The sequence below is a fragment of the Equus przewalskii genome, chromosome 1 (assembly GCF_037783145.1).
Source record: "Equus przewalskii isolate Varuska chromosome 1, EquPr2, whole genome shotgun sequence".
In the NCBI taxonomy this organism is placed as follows: domain Eukaryota; kingdom Metazoa; phylum Chordata; class Mammalia; order Perissodactyla; family Equidae; genus Equus; species Equus przewalskii.
Genome location: NC_091831.1, coordinates 118,566,732 through 118,583,882, shown reverse-complemented (window position 1 = coordinate 118,583,882; position 17,151 = coordinate 118,566,732). Strand labels below are relative to the sequence as shown.

Sequence of the window (17,151 nt, the reverse complement as noted above, 5' to 3'; positions counted from 1 at the left end):
CATCCCAGCTTGTGCTACTCTGGTCCCTGAGGCCTCAAGGGCCGTTGGGGCTAGGGGTGTCCAGGAGGGGTGGGAGTGAGGCATTCCTCAGGTAGGGGCTGCCCCTACTGCAGAGACCAGGAGGGGGAGCTAAGCCAGGTATGGTGACAGCAATGTGTTGTTGGAAGGGAGCCCTCCCTGGGAGGAGGAGAGGATACCAGCTCACCCTGCCTTCCCCCCTCCTCCATTTCCAAATCCTTCGGCTTAATGTTATAAAACCCCACTGATACCATGCCACTCTCCTCTCTGAAACCTTCTTGGGCTCCCCAGTGCCGACAGGGCATAGGCTATGGGCTGCATTTTGCCATTTAAGGTTTCTGTGCTCCGGCCCTACGGCTCTTCCTGGCTTGTGCTCAAAGTATGCCTTCCAGCCAGGCTGCTGGCCTTCCTACCTCCACATCCTTCTGCTCATACCCACCTCAGTGCTTTTGTTCACTGAGCCCCTGCTGGAGTTCTGACCCCTTCCCCATCCTCCAAGGCTTGACTCAAGGATCACCCTCTGCCCCTTGCCTCTGAATTTCTCTTCTCGTACTCTTCATCTGGATCTTTACAGACATGATAGGAATTGCTCTTTGAGTTTTAACTTGCTTTTCTGCCTCGTGAATGAGTCCAAGTTCAGGCTGTGTATTTTGGTGCACTCCCCATTGCCCAGCACAATGTCTGCACGTTGTCAAGGCTGAGAAGGTATTTGAGAATGGCTCAGCAGAAGCCCAAGAAGGTGGAGGTGCTGGACTCTCTTCCTTGGCTGGAGGCTAGGGGGCTAGACGAGCAGATGTCCAGTCACCTCAGATGTCCTCTTTCCACCTCTCTAGAGGCCCAGCCCATCACCCAGGCCCTGAGACCTTGGGGAATGGGGTCCCTGGGGATAGCAGCAGGGAGTGTGGGGATCCAGCTCTGACTCATCCCAGTGTGGGGGGGTCCACCCTGACTCATATCCCTTCTGGGTACTCATGATGCTGTCCATTAGAGCTGGCTTCCCCATCTGATGGGGAGAAGGGTGTGGCCCACCCCTGAAAGGGAGTCTCAGGCCCTTCCTCTGCTCAAAGTTGCTCTTGGGATTGGTCCCAAATGAGGTTGGCTGAAGCCCTGATTCCTACATGAGTAGTAATGACTGATGGGTCCTGAGGCCACAGTTCTTATGGTACAATTAGACCATGCCTTAACCAAAGGAAGAATGCTGTAAATGTGGGCTTTCTGGCATTGTAACAGAGAGGGGACACGACCCAGCACCTCTCAGAAGGCAAACTGTCATTCAGTCTCTGCTGGGGTCAAGCACCAATGCCTGGGACAGGGAGGCGTGGCAGGGGGTTGCTCAGGGCGGTCTGAGGGACAAGCCCCTCCTGGGGCACAGGATACCTGAAGGGCACCAGCACTGCCTCTAGGAGGCCGAAGGGTAGGTGGTCTGTCTGTTGTCAACCAGGCCCTCTCAGTGAGAAGAGAGGAGAGAAAAGACTGGAGGGGGAGAGGAGGGCAGGAGGAAGGCGGTGGTGAAGAGGCCAGACAGAAAATGCACCTGGGGACAAGGGGTTGGGAGCAGAAGCAGAGCTGGGGTGCAGCTGCGCGGCTGGAGGAGGCTGAAGGAGCTGGCAGCTGAGGTGCCGATGGCCCACAGGGTCCCCATTCCTGGCCTGGGCTTCTAAGTACTTGCTTCTTGCTGTCACTGGGCGTCCTTTGGGTACCAATGCAGTCACAGAAAGCCTACTGGGCACAGGGAGCACAGACGGCATTGGGGTGGCCCCACTGGGTATAGTGGACAATCCTGTGCAGAGCCATGCCCTAGGAAATCCGACCCTGGGGCCAACCTCAGGTAACCAGGGCCCCCAGAAGCCGGAGAGATATGGCTGGGGGTCCCACGTGCACCGTGGGGGTGGTCGAACTCCCAGGGATCCCAGCCTAGAATGGCAAAGCGCAGCCCCCTTTTTTCCTCGTCTAGGGGCCGCTTCTGGGCCCTCCTCTTCCTTGTCTCTTCCTAAGGAGCCCCTACAGCTCGTCTGGGGCCGGGTCTCAGGCCCCTCACTCACCTGCGGACGCTGGTCGGGCCAATACAGCCAAGGTCAAAGTTAGGGCCAGGGCGGGGGCTGGAGGCGGGGACCTCGGGCCGGAGCGCATCGCGGCGGGCTGGGTGGCAGAACTTGGCGAGCAGCGGAGCAGAGTCCAGAGTCTAGACGCCCGAAGTCGCGAGTCGAGAGAACTGGGCTTTTCTGGCGCGGGCTGGGCTCTGGGGCGGCCGCCGCCGTACTTAACTCCGGGCGGGGCAGGCGCCGACCCGCGCTCCGGTTTCAGGCGGGGGCTCCGCCGCTGTCTGCCCCCGCCCCCCACCTTCTTAAAGGGCCCGTGCTGGACTGTTCCTCTCCGTGCAGGGATGAGGGGATCCCTACAGCTCCGTCAGACCCAAGCCCCACCCTGGAGATTTGGGACAAAGTCCCAGGGAAGCCCAGGCTCCTTGAGCTCTGACTCAAGGACTCCCGGAGGAGACCAACTCTGCCAGGAGACCTGAACTGGACTAGCGCCTCACTTCTCTCCCTTCTGCCCTTGCAAGGGTCGAGGGAGGGTTCTGCACTCCAGGCCAGGCCCAGGAGGAAGGGCAGAAGCCTGCCACCCCACAGACTGCTTCTGGGCTGCTTTGCTGCTGAGGCCTCCTGAGGACTCCATTTGGACAGAGAGGCTCCAGCCTGAGGTTTTACAGGGCTCTGTGCCCACTGGCGTTGGGACCTTGACCTCTACCACCCGCTTCAGTTTCCCAGTTTTTAAAGGAGATATGTTCTAGACTCTTCCACGAGACAGGAAGGATTCTCAACTCCATGGTATCATTTGCCTCAAAATAACCCTGCAAGGTGAATGAGAACCACCCCGTCCCCCCATCTTATGGAGGAGGTGACTGTGGCTCAGGGCTGGAAACGGTTCTTGCAAGGCCCCCGGGTGAAGAGCAGGTCCTTGGCCATTTGGGAGGGTGACGCCAGGCCTCCTGACTCCTGACTCTGGGTGTCTCAGCTTCCTGGGGATGCCTCCTGGAATCTGGCCCTGGATTTAGCTCCTACCTAACAGCTTCAGGCTGGGGCCCTGCTCTTCTTGGCTCCCTCCCAGGGAACAACATCAGCCTTGTCCCAAACAGGAGAAGAAAGGGCAATATTAATGCAGAGCTTCCAGCACCTAGAGGCTCTGCCTGCTCTCTGTCTAGCCCCAGTCTCAGCGTTGCCTGGCCTCGGTTTCTCTGTCCAGCAAATGGGTGGAAGAGCACCCCTGGGGTGCTTTCCCCTCCCTTCTTCCATCAGAATCCCTCTGTCACATCTGCCTGATTCAGCCCATCCCTAACCCCATCCCACCATGCGCTCTCTCCCCAGCCCCTCCCCTTGACCAGTGACAGTCCCACCATGTGTACAGCACTTCATAGTTTGCAACAAAATTGAGCTCCATTTTGCAGATGAAGAAAGTGAGGCCGAGAGAGATTAAGGGACTTGAGCAAGTCTACACAGCTGCTAAGAGGTGGAACCAGGTCTTGACCCCAAGACCAGCACTCTTACCACCACAACACAGTGTGATGGTGCTGGGTCCGTGTGGCAGTTGTGAACACTATCTTGAGCCCAGACAGACGTAGGGTCCAATTCCAGCTGTCCTACTTAGCTGTCCAACATTGAGCAAGTTGCTTTACCTCTCTGTGGCTCAGTTCCTTAATTTATAAAATTGGGTTTGTGAGGATTAAATGCTTTAATGTATCTCAGATGCCTAGCCCAGGACCTGGCATACAACTGGGTGCTCAACAAGCGCTTGTCTTTTCTCCTCCTTCTCTGACTGTCATCCTGCACATCCTCCCCGTGTTTCATTGCATAAAGCTTCACACTCACCACCTCCTTTGATGGAAAGTCAGCCCTTTGAGGGCTGAACTTTTCCCTCCGGAGCCAGATGCATACAGTAAGTGCTCAATGAATGCATGCTGGGGTTGATTAAGAAGCTAGTTGCTGCTGTTCTGTGGAGATTTGGGCAAGCCTAAGAACTCCCATCCAGTTTACCCTAGGAGGCCTGGGCGGGACTGTGCTCGGCTGATCTCAGTGGCATAAAGCCATTGGTTCCACAACTTGTCCCTTATTTTTCCTTCTCCTCAAGTCAGCAAGTGACCTGGTCCTTGTTAGGGGCTAATTACTGGCCAAGTGTGGGCCCAGGGTCAGGGGGTGCTGCTGGGAAGACTGCGTTTGGAGGAAAAGTGTTTTCTTTTTAGGGATGAAGAAAGAAGAGAGGGGGAAGCTTTTGCTTCTTTATGATCAAACACTTGGGTAGAGACCCCCACCTGCCCGTCTCCCTGTCCTTCCCCTCCCTATCTTCTCCCATCTCTCCCGAACCCCACCCACACAGATTTACCCACCACTACCAGGAGTCCCAGTCTGTCTGTGTAGCCTGCAGCTGGAGTTCCCGCCCACAGCTGAGATTCAAGTCTGGATTAGCTCGCAGCCTCCCCCTGCCTTGTTGCTAGCTGGGGAGAGAAACACAGGCCCGGAAAAATAATGACAACCAGCACGCAGTAAAACCCGGCTCCCTTCTCTGCTGGAGCTTCCCGGTTTACAAAACATTCACCTGGTCTCCTGACAACCCTGCGAAGTGTATGCGTTGGGGGACAGTGGACAGTGTTCCCTTTTCACTGATGAGGAAACTGAGGCTTGAGTGGAAGAGGGATTCTGGGCTCCAGTGCCCACAGGCCTGACCTTTGCTCAGCCTGTACCCAGGACCCGAGCTTGGGACCCGTGCTGAGTGGCATCATGCCAGGTGGACTGGCAGAAAGTTGAGGGCCTGTATTGCTTTGAAACTGATCCCTGACTGCCCCCGACTGTCCCAGAGCGAAGGGTGGTGGGCAAGGCAGTGCCTACTTCTCAGTTGTCCCCTCCCCAGCCTCCTCAGCATGCCCCGCTGAGGCTCCAAAGGCCCGGTCCTGAGGAGAGCTGACCAGAGCCTCCTTGGCATCCTCAGGCCTTCTCTCTCTCCTTCCAACCTTTGCCACGACTTTCTCTAGCTTGGTTTGACTAGGCATCCTCGGTGACCATCCCTGACTGTTCCTGCTTCCCTGGCCTCATCTCATCTTCCTCCAGGAAGCCTTCCCACCCTCCTTTCCACCACTGGCCTCCCTTTCCACAGACCCCCTGGAGTAGTGATCTCTGTCTTCCCCTCGCACCCCCCCAGGAGCCCTAGCTGGGTCAGGAGGTGTGAGTCAGGGCCTCTCCTGCCCCCTAGACTGATCCCTTCCCAGTAAAGCACAGGATGCGGCATGGGGAGGAGGGGAGGGAGACTCAGGACACACTTAAAGACTGAAGAAGGCTGCCAATACCCCAGGGGTGAAGGAGGATTCAGAATTTTATGAGGCTGCAATAACCTATGGAATGTGCTGCCTCAGTTTCTCCAAGTGATCTGCCTCTGAGAGAACAACAGAGAGCTCAGCATCACCCACTCTCTGCCAGCGGAGTTCTGCCAAGCGTGCTGGCCGGGCTCTCCTGGTCACACTTCCCCTCAGTGCTTCTTGGACTAAGAGTGCCCACTCTGGCAGCAGTCGTGGCTTGGTCCTGCCCTCGGTCAGGGCCTGGCACTCTCAATGCCTCTGTGTTTTGCACCCTGACTGCCTGGGCCCCACCCAAGGAGCCTGTGGCTAAAGCCAGCTTGCTCATAAATGGCGGGTGCTTGTGCCCTAGGTGGGGTGGTGCCTCAGCTGGGGCGTGCTCTAGTTGCCCAGGTCCTGACGTCAAGGGATTGGCCTTCCATCATGAAGGTCACAGAACCCAGGCCAGTACTGTGCACGGGAACCCGGGCTTTCGGCCCCAATTTCATGGCTCTGTAGTCTCGTGGCCAGGAGCTCTGCGGCAGCAGGTCCCAGGCCTGGGCCTCTGACCCAGGGGCCTCTGCGGGAGTGGTCTTGCTCCTTCTCTTGGCCGGAGGCATCAATGTGGCTTTTCCAAGTGCAGGCTGCCAGGCTGAGGAGGGGCAGGGGCAGCTATTCACAACAATTACACAATTCAGGAGCTGAAAAGTTTAGTTTGCTGCTCTCAGGAGCTGCCGGGTGTGGGTGTGAGGCCAGTGGCAGGGCTTTGCCCTGGCCAGGGGCAGGCTCTGAGCCACGCCCAAGTGGCACTGGGGAGGTGTGGGCTGGGGACAGCAGGAAACCCTCTCAGAGCCTCTGTTCCTGGGAGCAGGCACTCGTCTTCCACACCATGTCCACAAAGGCTTGTGGCTTCGGTGGATGTGACCAGCTGGCCACAGCTGACTCCCCCTGGGGTTGTGCTATTTCTAAATATTGGTTCATGCTGTTAACCCCTGCTGTGCTCTACCAGTGGACATCTGGCTGCCTGCAGAGAGAACCTGGGGTGGGGGATGAATGGTCCCTGTTTGGATGGAAAATTTGTAAACATACTTGCTCAGACTCTAGCATAGGGCAGGCATCTTTGGGGGGTGGGGCAGGGCTCCTAAAAGGATGAAAAATACCTGCTCAGGACTGGCAATGAGGTTTCATTGGGCGTTAGGAGACGTGGGTCTGAGCTGGCGACTGGGCAGGGCAGTGGAAAGAATGTAGGGTTAGGAGCCAGAAGCCTGGTTCTGCCAAGGCTTTTCTGTGTGGCCTCAGGCGAATTGCCTCACCTCTCTGCACCTTTTCCCTCATCTGCAAATTATAGCTCCGCCATGGTGCTTGGATGATTCCCTCCAACAGAGGTGCTGGGGCTTTATAAACCATGAGGGGCAGTGTCTGGCAGTTATGATGATGGCAATTGTTGATGCCAGGGTCCTACTCTCTGCACGACTCCCAGAAGTGCCTTGAAGGAGAGGCAAGACTGACAACTAAGAGGTGGTCTTGGTTGGAGCCAGCTGGCAGGGCTGTCTTCAGCCTGTGTGGGGCGTGGTGGGTATGTTTATTCTACATAAGAATGTATAGCTTGGATTTCAGCCCCGACTGGCCCCATTGGCTAGAAGTCCTTGTACAGTGAAACGTCTGTGGTAATCGGCCTCCAAGATGGCCCTCAATGATCCTCACCTTCTGGTATTCATGCCCTTGTGTAGTCACCTCCCATACTGGATGGGTCTGACCTGTATGGCTGACAGAGCACTGCAGAAATGATAGAGTATGACTTCCAAGTCAAGGTCATAAAAGACATGGCAGCTTCTGCCTTGCTGTCTTCTGATTGCTTGCTCTGAGGGAAGCCAGCGACCATGGCCTGAGGACAGCTGAGCAGCTTGTGGAGGCCCCTGTGGAGAGGAACTGCAGCCTCTTGCGCACAGCCAGCACTCACTCACCATTGATGTGTATGAGCTATCTTGGAAGTGGATCCGCCAGCCCCCATCAAACTTCCAGATGACTGCAGCCCCTACTGACATTTTGGCTGCCATTTCCTGGGAGAGCTGGAGCCAGAACCATCCAGCTAAGTCACTTTTAAACTCTGACCCACAGACACTGTGTGCAATAATAACTGCTTATTGCTATTTTAAGCACTTAGGTGTTGAGGATAATTTGTTACACAGCATTAGAGAGCTGATGCAAACCTGCACCACTGTAAATGGCCGTCCAGTGAGCCAGACTGGATGTGTGTCTGGGACTCAGAAAATAGGACTCTGCCCTCATGAGGAGGAGTGATGTTTCCTTGATCAATCAATGGATCAACTCATTCATTCATTCAACAAATATTTCTTAAGCACTTACCAGATGTCAGGCAGTATGTTGGGGGCTGGGGACACAAGGGTAAATGACAGGAGCCCTGCCTTTGGGAGCTCACAGGCTCCAAAGTGACTTGCTGGTTGTTGGATAGGGGGAGTAAGGACAAGGAAGATGTCCAGGATAAGCCCAGATTTCCGGCTTGGGCACTTGGATGGGTGGTGGCATCATTTATTGAGATAAATGGGAGACAGAGGTTATGTCACGTGAAAAGCTTTGGGCATGTTGATTTTGAGGTGCTTGTGAGACACCCAGGTAACACTGCACAGGCTGCCAGATATGTGGGTCTAAAGCTCCTAAGAAGGTCTGAGCAGAGGCATGTATATTCAGGAATTGTTTGGGTACAGATAATGGGATTGAAGAAATGAGAGGAGATGAGACTGCCCGGGCCAGGGGAGAGCGGTGTAAAATGGAGGGAGGCCAGGGCTGAGCTCTGACACACCAACATTGTTTTCTTTTAACTTTTTTTTTTTTTTGACATAAGTTCAGACTTACAGAAAAGTAGCAAGACAAGTATTTCCCACATACTCTTCACCTAGATTTCCCAAATGTTAATATTTTGTTGTATTTTTAATTCTTTTCTCTCTATGTATATATATATTTTTTCCCTGAACTATTTGAGAGCAAGTTGCAGAGAGAATGCTCCTTTATCCTTAAATCTTTCAGTGTGTATTTCCTAAGAATAAGGACCTTCTCTTTCATAACCAGAGTGCAATGATCAAAATCAGGACATTAACGTTGGTATAGTACCTTTAACCAGCCACAGACTTTTGTCTGGTTTTGAAAATTTCCCTGATAATTTCTTTGATAGCAAAAGAAAGTCCTGGCCCCTGTGCTGCATTGAGTTGTCCTGTCTCTTGAGTTTCTATTAATCTGGAAAAGTTCTTCAGTGTTTCTTCGTCTTTCATGATATTTTTGGCAAGTACAGACCAGTTATTTTGTAGAGTGAAACTTGATTTGAGTTTGTCTGGTTTCCTCATAATTAGATTCAGTTGTGCATCTTTGATGGGAACACTCCAGAAGTGAGGCCGTGTCCCTCTCGGTGTCTCCTTGCAGAAAGTACACAACATCTATCTGCCCCATTGTCAGGGATGCTGACTTATGTCACTTGGTTGAGGTGGTGCCTGCCAGCACTCTCCCTGTAAAGTTGCTGATTTCCCATTGCAATTAATAAGTTTATGCGAACATTGAAAGGCCAGGGTGAGGAAAAGGAGACAGGAAGAAAGCCTGTGAAGGGACGCGGGAGGAAGACCGGGAGAACATCTTGGAACCAGGAGGAGGTGCTGCAGGAAGGAGGGAGTGGTTGGTCATTTCGGTCTGGGGCTGCTGAGAGGCTGGTTGGGCGAGGGTGGAAAGTGCCCGTGAGCTGCCACCTCCACATGCAGGTCACTGTTTAGGTGGAGGGATGAGCCTGAAGCCAGCCTGAGGGAGTCAAAGTGTGAAAGGCAGGAGAGAATGGAGACAAGAGGGAAAACGTCTCTTTGGGGAACTTTATCTGTGAACTGGGGGAGGGGGATCTGGGCAGTGATGATGAGGATGATGAGGATGATGATGATGATGAGAGGTGTGCAGGGCCCGGGAGATGGCTTCTAATGATGGAAGGGATGTGGGGTATATACAGTGTGATAGGAAGGGTCCAGATGAGGGGTCAAAGAGAGGAGAGGGGGCAATGGAGAGCAAAGATTCTTGAGTGGGCAGAGGAGATGGGAAAAGGTCTTGTTGGGTCCTCCCAAGCCTGAGAAGGGAAGTGGGAGAAGGTGACACCAGAAGCCAGCGGTTCTGACGGTGTGGCGGGGAGGGTTTGAGGCAGAGTCCAGTCTGAAGGCCTCTGTTTTCTCCGCTGAGGAGGAGGCAGAGCAGGAGGCTGAAGGCAGGGCCAAGCCTGTGGAGGAGAGTGAGCTTGTTGGAAATGCTCTCTGGAGAGAGGGAGAGAGCAAGGTGACCGGAATGGAGATAGGCTGTGGGATGGCATGGAGGCAAGTCCAGGGCTCAGGGCTTGAGACTATTCCCAGCAGCTTTTAGCTGCCTGGGGCAGGTGGGCAAGGCAGACCTGGCGACGCAGGGCTGGGATTTGCCAGGAAAGAAGCTGGACGAGGAGGGCAGTGAAGGCAGGAGGGGACTGAGGGATGAGGAGAAAGTACAGGGTCAGTGATGAGGTCTCAGTGATGGCAGGCAATTTGTGCAGCGAGAGCACCGGAGCGAGAGAAGTGAAAGGACAGGGATGGTGTCCCAGAGGGAGGCGTGCGGTCAGTGCAGGGGGAGGGGGTGAGAAGTCCAGGATGTGCTGAGGGGAGGGTGGCTGAAAGAGTGGAGGGGAGGTGTTTGGAGATGAGGAGGTCTCAGAACTGGGAGGCCAAGGGATTGGTGGGTGGTCCCCGGGGAGGCCTAAGTCAGAGGCATAATCTCAGGAGTTGGGAGGTGGGGAAGAAGACCACAGGCCGGGGCTGCCAGGTTTACAAGTCAAGAGAGATGGCAGCCCTGAGGAGACGAGGAGGGGGACTGTGGATGCTGGGCCCCTCTAGGACCAGGGCTTTTGACAAGGAGGGGCACTGCCTGGGTACCGAGGAGGCCAGGGACGTACTCCACCTTGGGCTCTGAGGAACAGGGCTGTGAGAGACAGAACCGCTAGCGTTGGAGCTGGCTGAGGGTCTGTCAGCAGCGGTGAGCTAGGTCTCTGTTACAGTTGGAGGGAAGGGAGCATTTAGAGCAGAAGTGGGGTGGCTTGTGACCTGCTTGGGTGTAGAGTGGCTTTGCTTCCCTAAGCGAGTCACCCACAAGGACAAAAGGAGCAGTGTAGGGGGTGTCAGGAAGGCTCCCTGCGAGGGAAATACTTGGAGACCACCTCCCCCCAGACCAAGAAGGTGGAAGTCCCAGCTTCACATTTGGCCCCTGTCAGCATGAGGGGACCATCAAGGCTGGGGCCCAGCAGGCCCACATCTTCCTCAAGGAAAAACTGACGAGGATGGGGGTGAGGAGGCGGCACTGCCTGTGGCCCACAGCCAGCTGAGGCTGAGCCAATCCCAGCCTTGCCTGGTCTTCGCCTCTCCAGAAATCAGAGGCTGGGCTACCCCACGGGTGATGGGAGGGGCCTGGAGAGAAGGGTCTGCTGCTGGCAGAGGAGGGAACCCTGCCCTCTGTTCAGAGCGTTTCAGTCCCACAAGGATCTTTTGGAGTACCCAGCATGTCTGGCTAGTCTGCTCCAAGTCCTCATCACGCCTGCTGGTTGGAATGAGTCCAGAGCGTGGTTTGGTTTCCATTAGATCAGAGGCTATAATCCAAAGAGAGCCCTGGGGTTTGTGTCCTGGTTCCATCTCTGCTACTATGGTAAGGGGAGACTTTGGGCAACTCTGTGCCCCTTTCTGGGCCTCAGGTTCGTTACCTGTGTACCGGGGCTGTGACAGACCCCCTCTCTAAAGCCAGTAGTCACTTTTTCCCAAGATGGAAACCCCTCTTAGCTGGTTCAGATCAAATCCCCAGTCTAAGCTATGAATCGGTGGGTGCAAGCAGGCCCTGGGGCCCCCAACCTCCTGGGTTTTTAGAGGTGAAGGGATCCTCAGCATTTCCTCAGCCCTGGGGCTCCTCCATCCATCACAACTGCTGAGATCTTCCCTGTCCCGCACTGTTTCCTCTCGCGCTCCCCCTAAGGGGCGCTCCTGACCACAGGAACAAGAAGTGGCCTCTTAAGGCCTCAGTGTCACCCCTCTGTCCTACTTTATCTGCTCCCCATTCCCTGCCTGAATGCCACCACCTGGCAAGTATTCCTTGAGCCAGACAGGGATGTCTGAGGATCCCGTGCCCTGGGCTAGGCATCGGGGAAGCTATCAGATGGTTGCACCTTAGTGTGGCATAATTGGCTTGATTCTTTTCCAAGGAAAACCAGACTTTGAAAACCAGACGTTCAGGGCATGTCCAGGACCTGGGGGGATAGGTGGGAGGGGTGGGGGTAGAGGGCCACCCCAGGGGCCTGTGCTGTTTGCAGGAACCCTTCACCCATGACCCACCTACTCTTTCCATTCCTTTCTCCAACCTCAGGATGCCCACCACGAATGAAGAGCAGACTCTGTCACCCCAACTCTCCCTTTCCCTTCCCTGACCTAGGGTCCTAGGGACCCTCAGGCTATTTAGGGGGCAGTAGGGCTGAGTTCTCAGGGTACCACAACTGAGCTGCCAGTGTAGAATTTCTTCGCCATAGTTCAGGCACCACGGCAACTGGGGGAAATAAACATTCTGTGTTTCACAGTCCAAGTTCTGAGGTGACATCATCCCCAGCTCCAGCCTGCTGAGCCCTGCAGCTGGCTGCACCCCAGACGGCCTCAGCTGCTTGAGCCTGAGGCCCATCCTCCCTCCCAGCCCCCACGCAGCCTCTGGAGTAGGGGAGAGATAGTGGACACAGGGGCTTGGGCAGGGTACCTGGAACAGCCCCACACAGGCCGAGCTCCTTGCCTGTCGCTTGGATCTCTGAGTAGCTGCTGTCGGCCCCTCCTTGGCCCCAGCCATGAAGCTGCCCAAGGGCGCCAGGAACTCTGTGTTCTATGGGCAGCACCCAGAGGAGAAGGTGCAGGTGCCCTCATGGCAGGAGGTAAAGCAGACCCCTGTGATCATGGCAATGATCAAAGGTGAGAGCCCTGAGCTTGGCTTGTTCCTCTCCCTGCGGGGCTGCTGAAGGTGTCCCAGCCTTCCAGTCCTGCCTCCTGCAAAGCCCCTGCGGACTCTCCTCGAAGCCTACAGATAATCTGCACCTCCAAGCTGAACTTCATAGGCAGTATTAGCTGCTGGAACTTTTCAGGGCGGTAGGAGAAGGAGGGGCGTGAAGTGAGGCCAGTTTTGGGGAATAGGCCCAGGATTCAGTGGAGCCTTGAGTCCAGCTGTGGCTTTCCTCGCTTCCCTTAAATCTTACTCTCAACTGAAAGCAGACAAACTAATTCTTACTACATGTTTAATGACTGACCATTGCTCTTTGTGGGAGGTGGTTTAGTATGAGGTTAAACGTTTGGGCTCTGTTCGCTGATTGTCTCAGAATTGCCACATTACCAACTTGTGTGACTTTAGCCGGATTGATATTTCTAAGCCTCAGTTTTCTCATCTGTAAGATGGGAAAAACAATAGTATCTGTCTTACAGAGTTGTTGAAAGGCTTAACTGAACTCATCCACATAAAATACTTAGTATAGTACTTGGCAGAGAATAAGTTCTCAGTCATTATAACTACTACCTTTCCTGCTACGCATTGTCTGTCAGAGAGAAATTGCATTTTATCTGGGAACACTGCCTTTCCGCAAAGGAAGCAGCTTGATGGTGGGATCTGTAGCATTGCAACATCAGTGGGAGCAAAGACCCCGATGTTCTCATGGCGCACTGTTTTTGGGGCTTCCCTGACTCTGATCTGGTGGGTCCAGGCTGAGGGCTGCCCTGTCTGTCCTTACAGGTCCAGGCCCTGCCAAGTACCTCCGGCCATCCTGCACAGGCTACATAGACCATGACATCTCTATGTTTCAGGAGCCAGCCTACACTCTGCACACCCGGCACTCGGAGAAGCGTGGGTGCTCACATCACCCGTCATCCCCTTGGGTGTGGGGTTATCATTGTGGGAGGGTTGGGGTGGCAGTGAGAAACATGAGCCATTCTCTGTAGCCGCAGGTTCCCTGGGAACCCAGACCTGCCATGAGAGGGACACCCAGGTGTCCTACTGGGTCCAGAAGGAAGGCAGCAGGGATGCCCAAGTGACCCACCCCCTCTAAAGGCAGCTCTGGGGAGATCTCCCAGCTGGACCCCCTGAGAGAGCTTCGAGGGTCACTGTGGCCATCTAGCTGGCCATGCAGGGGCTCCTTTCTGTCTGACCTTCAGCTTTTGATGCCATGGGTTCTCTTGCCACAGGGGCTGGGCAGGAATAGCTGGGGGGTGGGGGCCCCCAAAGCTTCCTGGGTGGCTTAGAACCCTGTGGAAGGGTGGGGTCAGAGGGCCGCAGGAGACCTGGGGCTGCTGGCCAGGACCAGTGAGAAGAGATGCTGGGCAAGGGTGTAGGTGTGTATCTGGGGGTCTGAGATCTAGGGTGTCTGCTAGGCCCCTCTCTGGGCGACACACCCTCCCCTGCCTGGCCTGGGCCCTTTCTCAACACTTTAACAGGAGCTACTGTGCCCATTATTACCCCTTGGCACCCATCCTGGTGGGTAGCACCGGCCAGGCTGCTGTTATTTTATCTGTTCCTCTGAGCAGGTTCTTGAGGATGTTAGGTAAGGAGTTAAAAGCCCCATTTCACAGATGAGGAGATCAGGGTCCTAAAGCACCCAAGAGCCCAAGGAATTGGAAGGGACCCTGTTCTTCTCTTGGGGGAGGGGATCTTGCCTAGAGCAAGCCAGGCTCACTCTGGGGGCAGCGTCTGGGGCTGATGGGGCCTCTTGCTGGTTGCCCTGTAGGTATTACGGACATATGCAGTCCTGGGCCTTGCTACTTCTTGGATCCCAAAATAACTCGGTTTGGAATGTCCAGCTGCCCGCAGGTCCCCATGGAGGAGCGCATCTCCAACCTGCGTAAGATGGGATGGGAAGGCAGTTTGGGAGGTGGGAGGATGGGAGCCCTCCCTCAGGACCAGGTTTGTCTGTAGATGCTGGCATCTCCCTGCAATGTCACATCAAGACACCAATGTCACCCTGCTGACATCACCATGTCTCTGTCACAGTACTTATGTCTTGAAGTCAATGTTATGCTTATATGTTATGGGGTGACATTATGATAGAAATGCCATGGGGCTCATATCTCAGTAGCGATATTGTCATGCTAAGGAACTCATGGGCTGTAGTGATTTCAGGATGTTTGCTTGGTGTTGTCACAGGGACAATGTCAGAAGGCTGACAGCCCAAGGATGATGTTCTGATGACACCTGTGGTTTTATATTATGACAAGTGTCACAATCCTGATGTCAGGATGGCCCAAGTGCCTTCCCCTGCCCATAGCCTCATACAGGAGTCATGATGTCCTTGCTTGATGCTGAGGTGTTTATAGTAAAGTCACATTAGGCTCATCAAGACCTCAGCTCCCTACCTGGACCCACCAGTTGGACACCAGGAGACGTGGCTGCCCCCCTACCCAAAGACCCCTCCCCTCATTTGCCCACTTTCAGGCCTGATCCCCACTCCAGCCTCCTGCCACTACTGCTTGGAGAAGACCCACCCACCTGGAGAACGCAGGGCACCCCAGCACACTTTTGGCCACCGGTGCCCATACAGAGTCATGGACCCCAATCCAGCCCCCAACCAGTACCAGCTGCCATGCTTGCTGGGGCCCAACAACCCTGTCAACAGAGCCGCTCCTTGCTATAGTCTGGCCTCCGGAGATAAGAACTGGTTCTACAGGGAGAATGTAGCAGGAGGCCCTGGGCCGGCCACGCGCACCCGGCCTGAGCCGTCTGTCTACCAGAACCGCAGCCCTGTCTACAGCATGGCCAAGCGCTTCACCTACCCAGTGGACCACACGCCTCGGCCTGGCCCTGGCTCCCACAACGTCCAGCAGGTCACGGTGCACAAGCCCCGCACGCCAGCTTTCACCATGGGCATCAAGCACTCCCCCAACCTGTGCCCGCTGGTCATTGACATTCACGACTGAGGCCCCTCCTGGAGTGCTCGCCCACCCCTCCCCACAGAGGTTATTTTTCTATACCAAATTGAGCAACTTACTAAGGTTTCAAGTAGCAGAGCTGGTGCCTGCTGCGTCCAGCACACAGAAGGCATTAGATAAATATTTTCATTATTTATTCCTTCCTTTTGCAAACACTTGCAGGTACTTCCTCAAGTCTCTGCCCTGGGTGAGGGGATACTGGGGATACTGGGAGGCACTGTAGGGGTCCCTGCTGGGAGGAGTTCTGTTCCAGCTCACTGGGGAAGGCAGCCATGTGAACTCCAAAGAGGTTTGTCTCTGGACAAAGCTAATTCTGCCACTAATGTGCCATGTGGCCTCTGCAGCTCCTGCCCCTCTCTGGGCCTCAGAGTTGCCCTTTGGACAGCGAGGGTGGGGGGTAGGCCTGGAGGATGTCTAAGTTCCCTCCAGTTCCAGGACTGTGTGACTCTGATTCCTGACAATGGTCAGTACCCAAGTGGGTGCAGGCAGGGGAAGGAGGGGTCATTCTGGTTGAGGTTGGGGGAGAGGGGAGTTCTCTCGGGGGAACCCAAGAGGCCAGGCAGAATCAGTGTGTAGAGGGAGGTATTCTTGGTGGAGGTAAAGATGAGGGCAAGATCATGCAGGTGGGACCAAAAAGTGCAGGGCAGGGAACTGGGGAGGCTCAGAGTGGCAAGAGCCTGTGCTGCAGGAGGCTGGCTGATTATAGGACGAGCTCGTGGGCAGCTTAGAGAGGACTCAGGCTTTGTCCTCAGTGTGATGGGGCTCCATCAGACGCAGTATTTTCAGAAGAGTCTTTGGGCAGTGAGAGAAGGTTGGACAGGATGGGCAGAACCTGAAGGCTGCAGTCTGCCTAGGGAGGAGGCAAAGGGGCTGACTGGGCTGCTGGGTGGAGGGTCTGCGTGTCACCTGCTGTCTTTGGAGAGCTGCTTGTGTGTCCCCAGCCTCAGCAGCTTAGCCTTGCAGTGCCCGTTAGAGGAGGAGCCACAAACTAGCCAGGAGGGGGCAGTGTTGCCTCGCTCGTGAGTCCAGGCCTGTGCCCACCACCCCTACCCATTCCGGCTTCGCTGCTTTTGGGCAGACAAGTGCCAGTGCTCCTGTGGGTCTCTGGGGAAGCTGGGGTCTCTGGGACTGGTCTTTGTACTTCATTAATTCTTGGTATGCAGATCCCCCATTCTGACTTGCCCTCACCTTGGGACCAGCCCCTCTCCCAGCTCCCTGGGCCACAGGAGGCGTGAGGGACACTTCCACTCCTGCTCTGCAGCCTGGGGCCTGTGGTGGGACGGAGGGCAGGAAGGATGGAGGGGGAGGGGCTCAGGGAAGCAGGGGAGGAGGTGGAATATCCCCAGACCCTGTGGCTCAGGCAGAGGCACGTTCTTCTGCGCCCACTGCCCCAAGAGCAGAGGGAGGCAAGAAGAAAGGGCCACTCAAACCAGCGTCTGATGGCTCATCCTTGCAAATTTGAGCAATATTCAGGTTTTAATTAAAAAGAAAATTGAATTGAAGGACTAACTGTGGACAGAAAGGAGCAGAGAATATGTTTGGAATACTAAAAAAACACAACAACTAGAGGGCCGGCCCAGTGGTGCAGCGGTGAAGCACGCACATTCCGCTTCAGCAGCCCGGGGTTCGCCGGTTCGGATCCCATGGCACTGCTTGGCAAAAAGCCATGCTGTGGTAGGCATCCCACATATAAAGTAGAGGAAATTGGGCACGGATGTTAGCTCAGGGCCAGCCTTCCTCAGCAAAAAGAGGAGGATTGGCAGCAGTTAGCTCAGGGCTAATCTTCCTCAAAAAAAACCACAAAACCCACAACAACTGAATACTTTA

The 17,151-nt window shown here is 55.1% G+C and overlaps 2 protein-coding genes across 3 annotated transcripts in view; one reads left to right on the top strand and one right to left on the bottom strand.

Moving 5' to 3' along the window:
• Positions 1-2,330, bottom strand: part of CSPG4 (chondroitin sulfate proteoglycan 4) — a 35,377-nt gene extending 33,047 nt beyond the window's left edge. The window contains exon 1 of one of the 2 annotated variants that reach the window (XM_070574486.1): positions 2,061-2,330. In XM_070574486.1, the coding sequence (XP_070430587.1) occupies positions 2,061-2,148 (88 nt within the window). In that variant the 5' untranslated portion in view covers positions 2,149-2,330. The remainder of the gene's footprint in view (positions 1-2,060) is intronic. The other variant, XM_070574491.1, reaches the window with a different exon arrangement.
• A 9,634-nt stretch (positions 2,331-11,964) lies between these two features.
• CIMAP1C (ciliary microtubule associated protein 1C) lies at positions 11,965-16,846 on the top strand. Its single transcript, XM_008522268.2, has 4 exons — positions 11,965-12,330; positions 13,139-13,249; positions 14,127-14,240; positions 14,831-16,846. Exons 1-4 carry the CDS (start codon positions 12,210-12,212, stop codon positions 15,310-15,312), a joined length of 828 nt encoding a protein of 275 aa, XP_008520490.1. The 5' UTR covers positions 11,965-12,209; the 3' UTR covers positions 15,313-16,846.
• Positions 16,847-17,151: the final 305 nt, after the last annotated feature.

What these genes read in the sequence shown, in the direction of transcription:
- CIMAP1C (XM_008522268.2), top strand. Translation starts at nt 12,210, where the DNA reads ATGAAGCTGCCCAAGGGCGCCAGGAACTCTGTGTTCTATGGGCAGCAC. An exon ending in GATCATGGCAATGATCAAAG is followed by an intron (nt 12,331 to 13,138) that starts GTGAGAGCCCTG and finishes CTGTCCTTACAG; the next exon opens with GTCCAGGCCCTGCCAAGTAC. An exon ending in GGAGCGCATCTCCAACCTGC is followed by an intron (nt 14,241 to 14,830) that starts GTAAGATGGGAT and finishes GCCCACTTTCAG; the next exon opens with GCCTGATCCCCACTCCAGCC.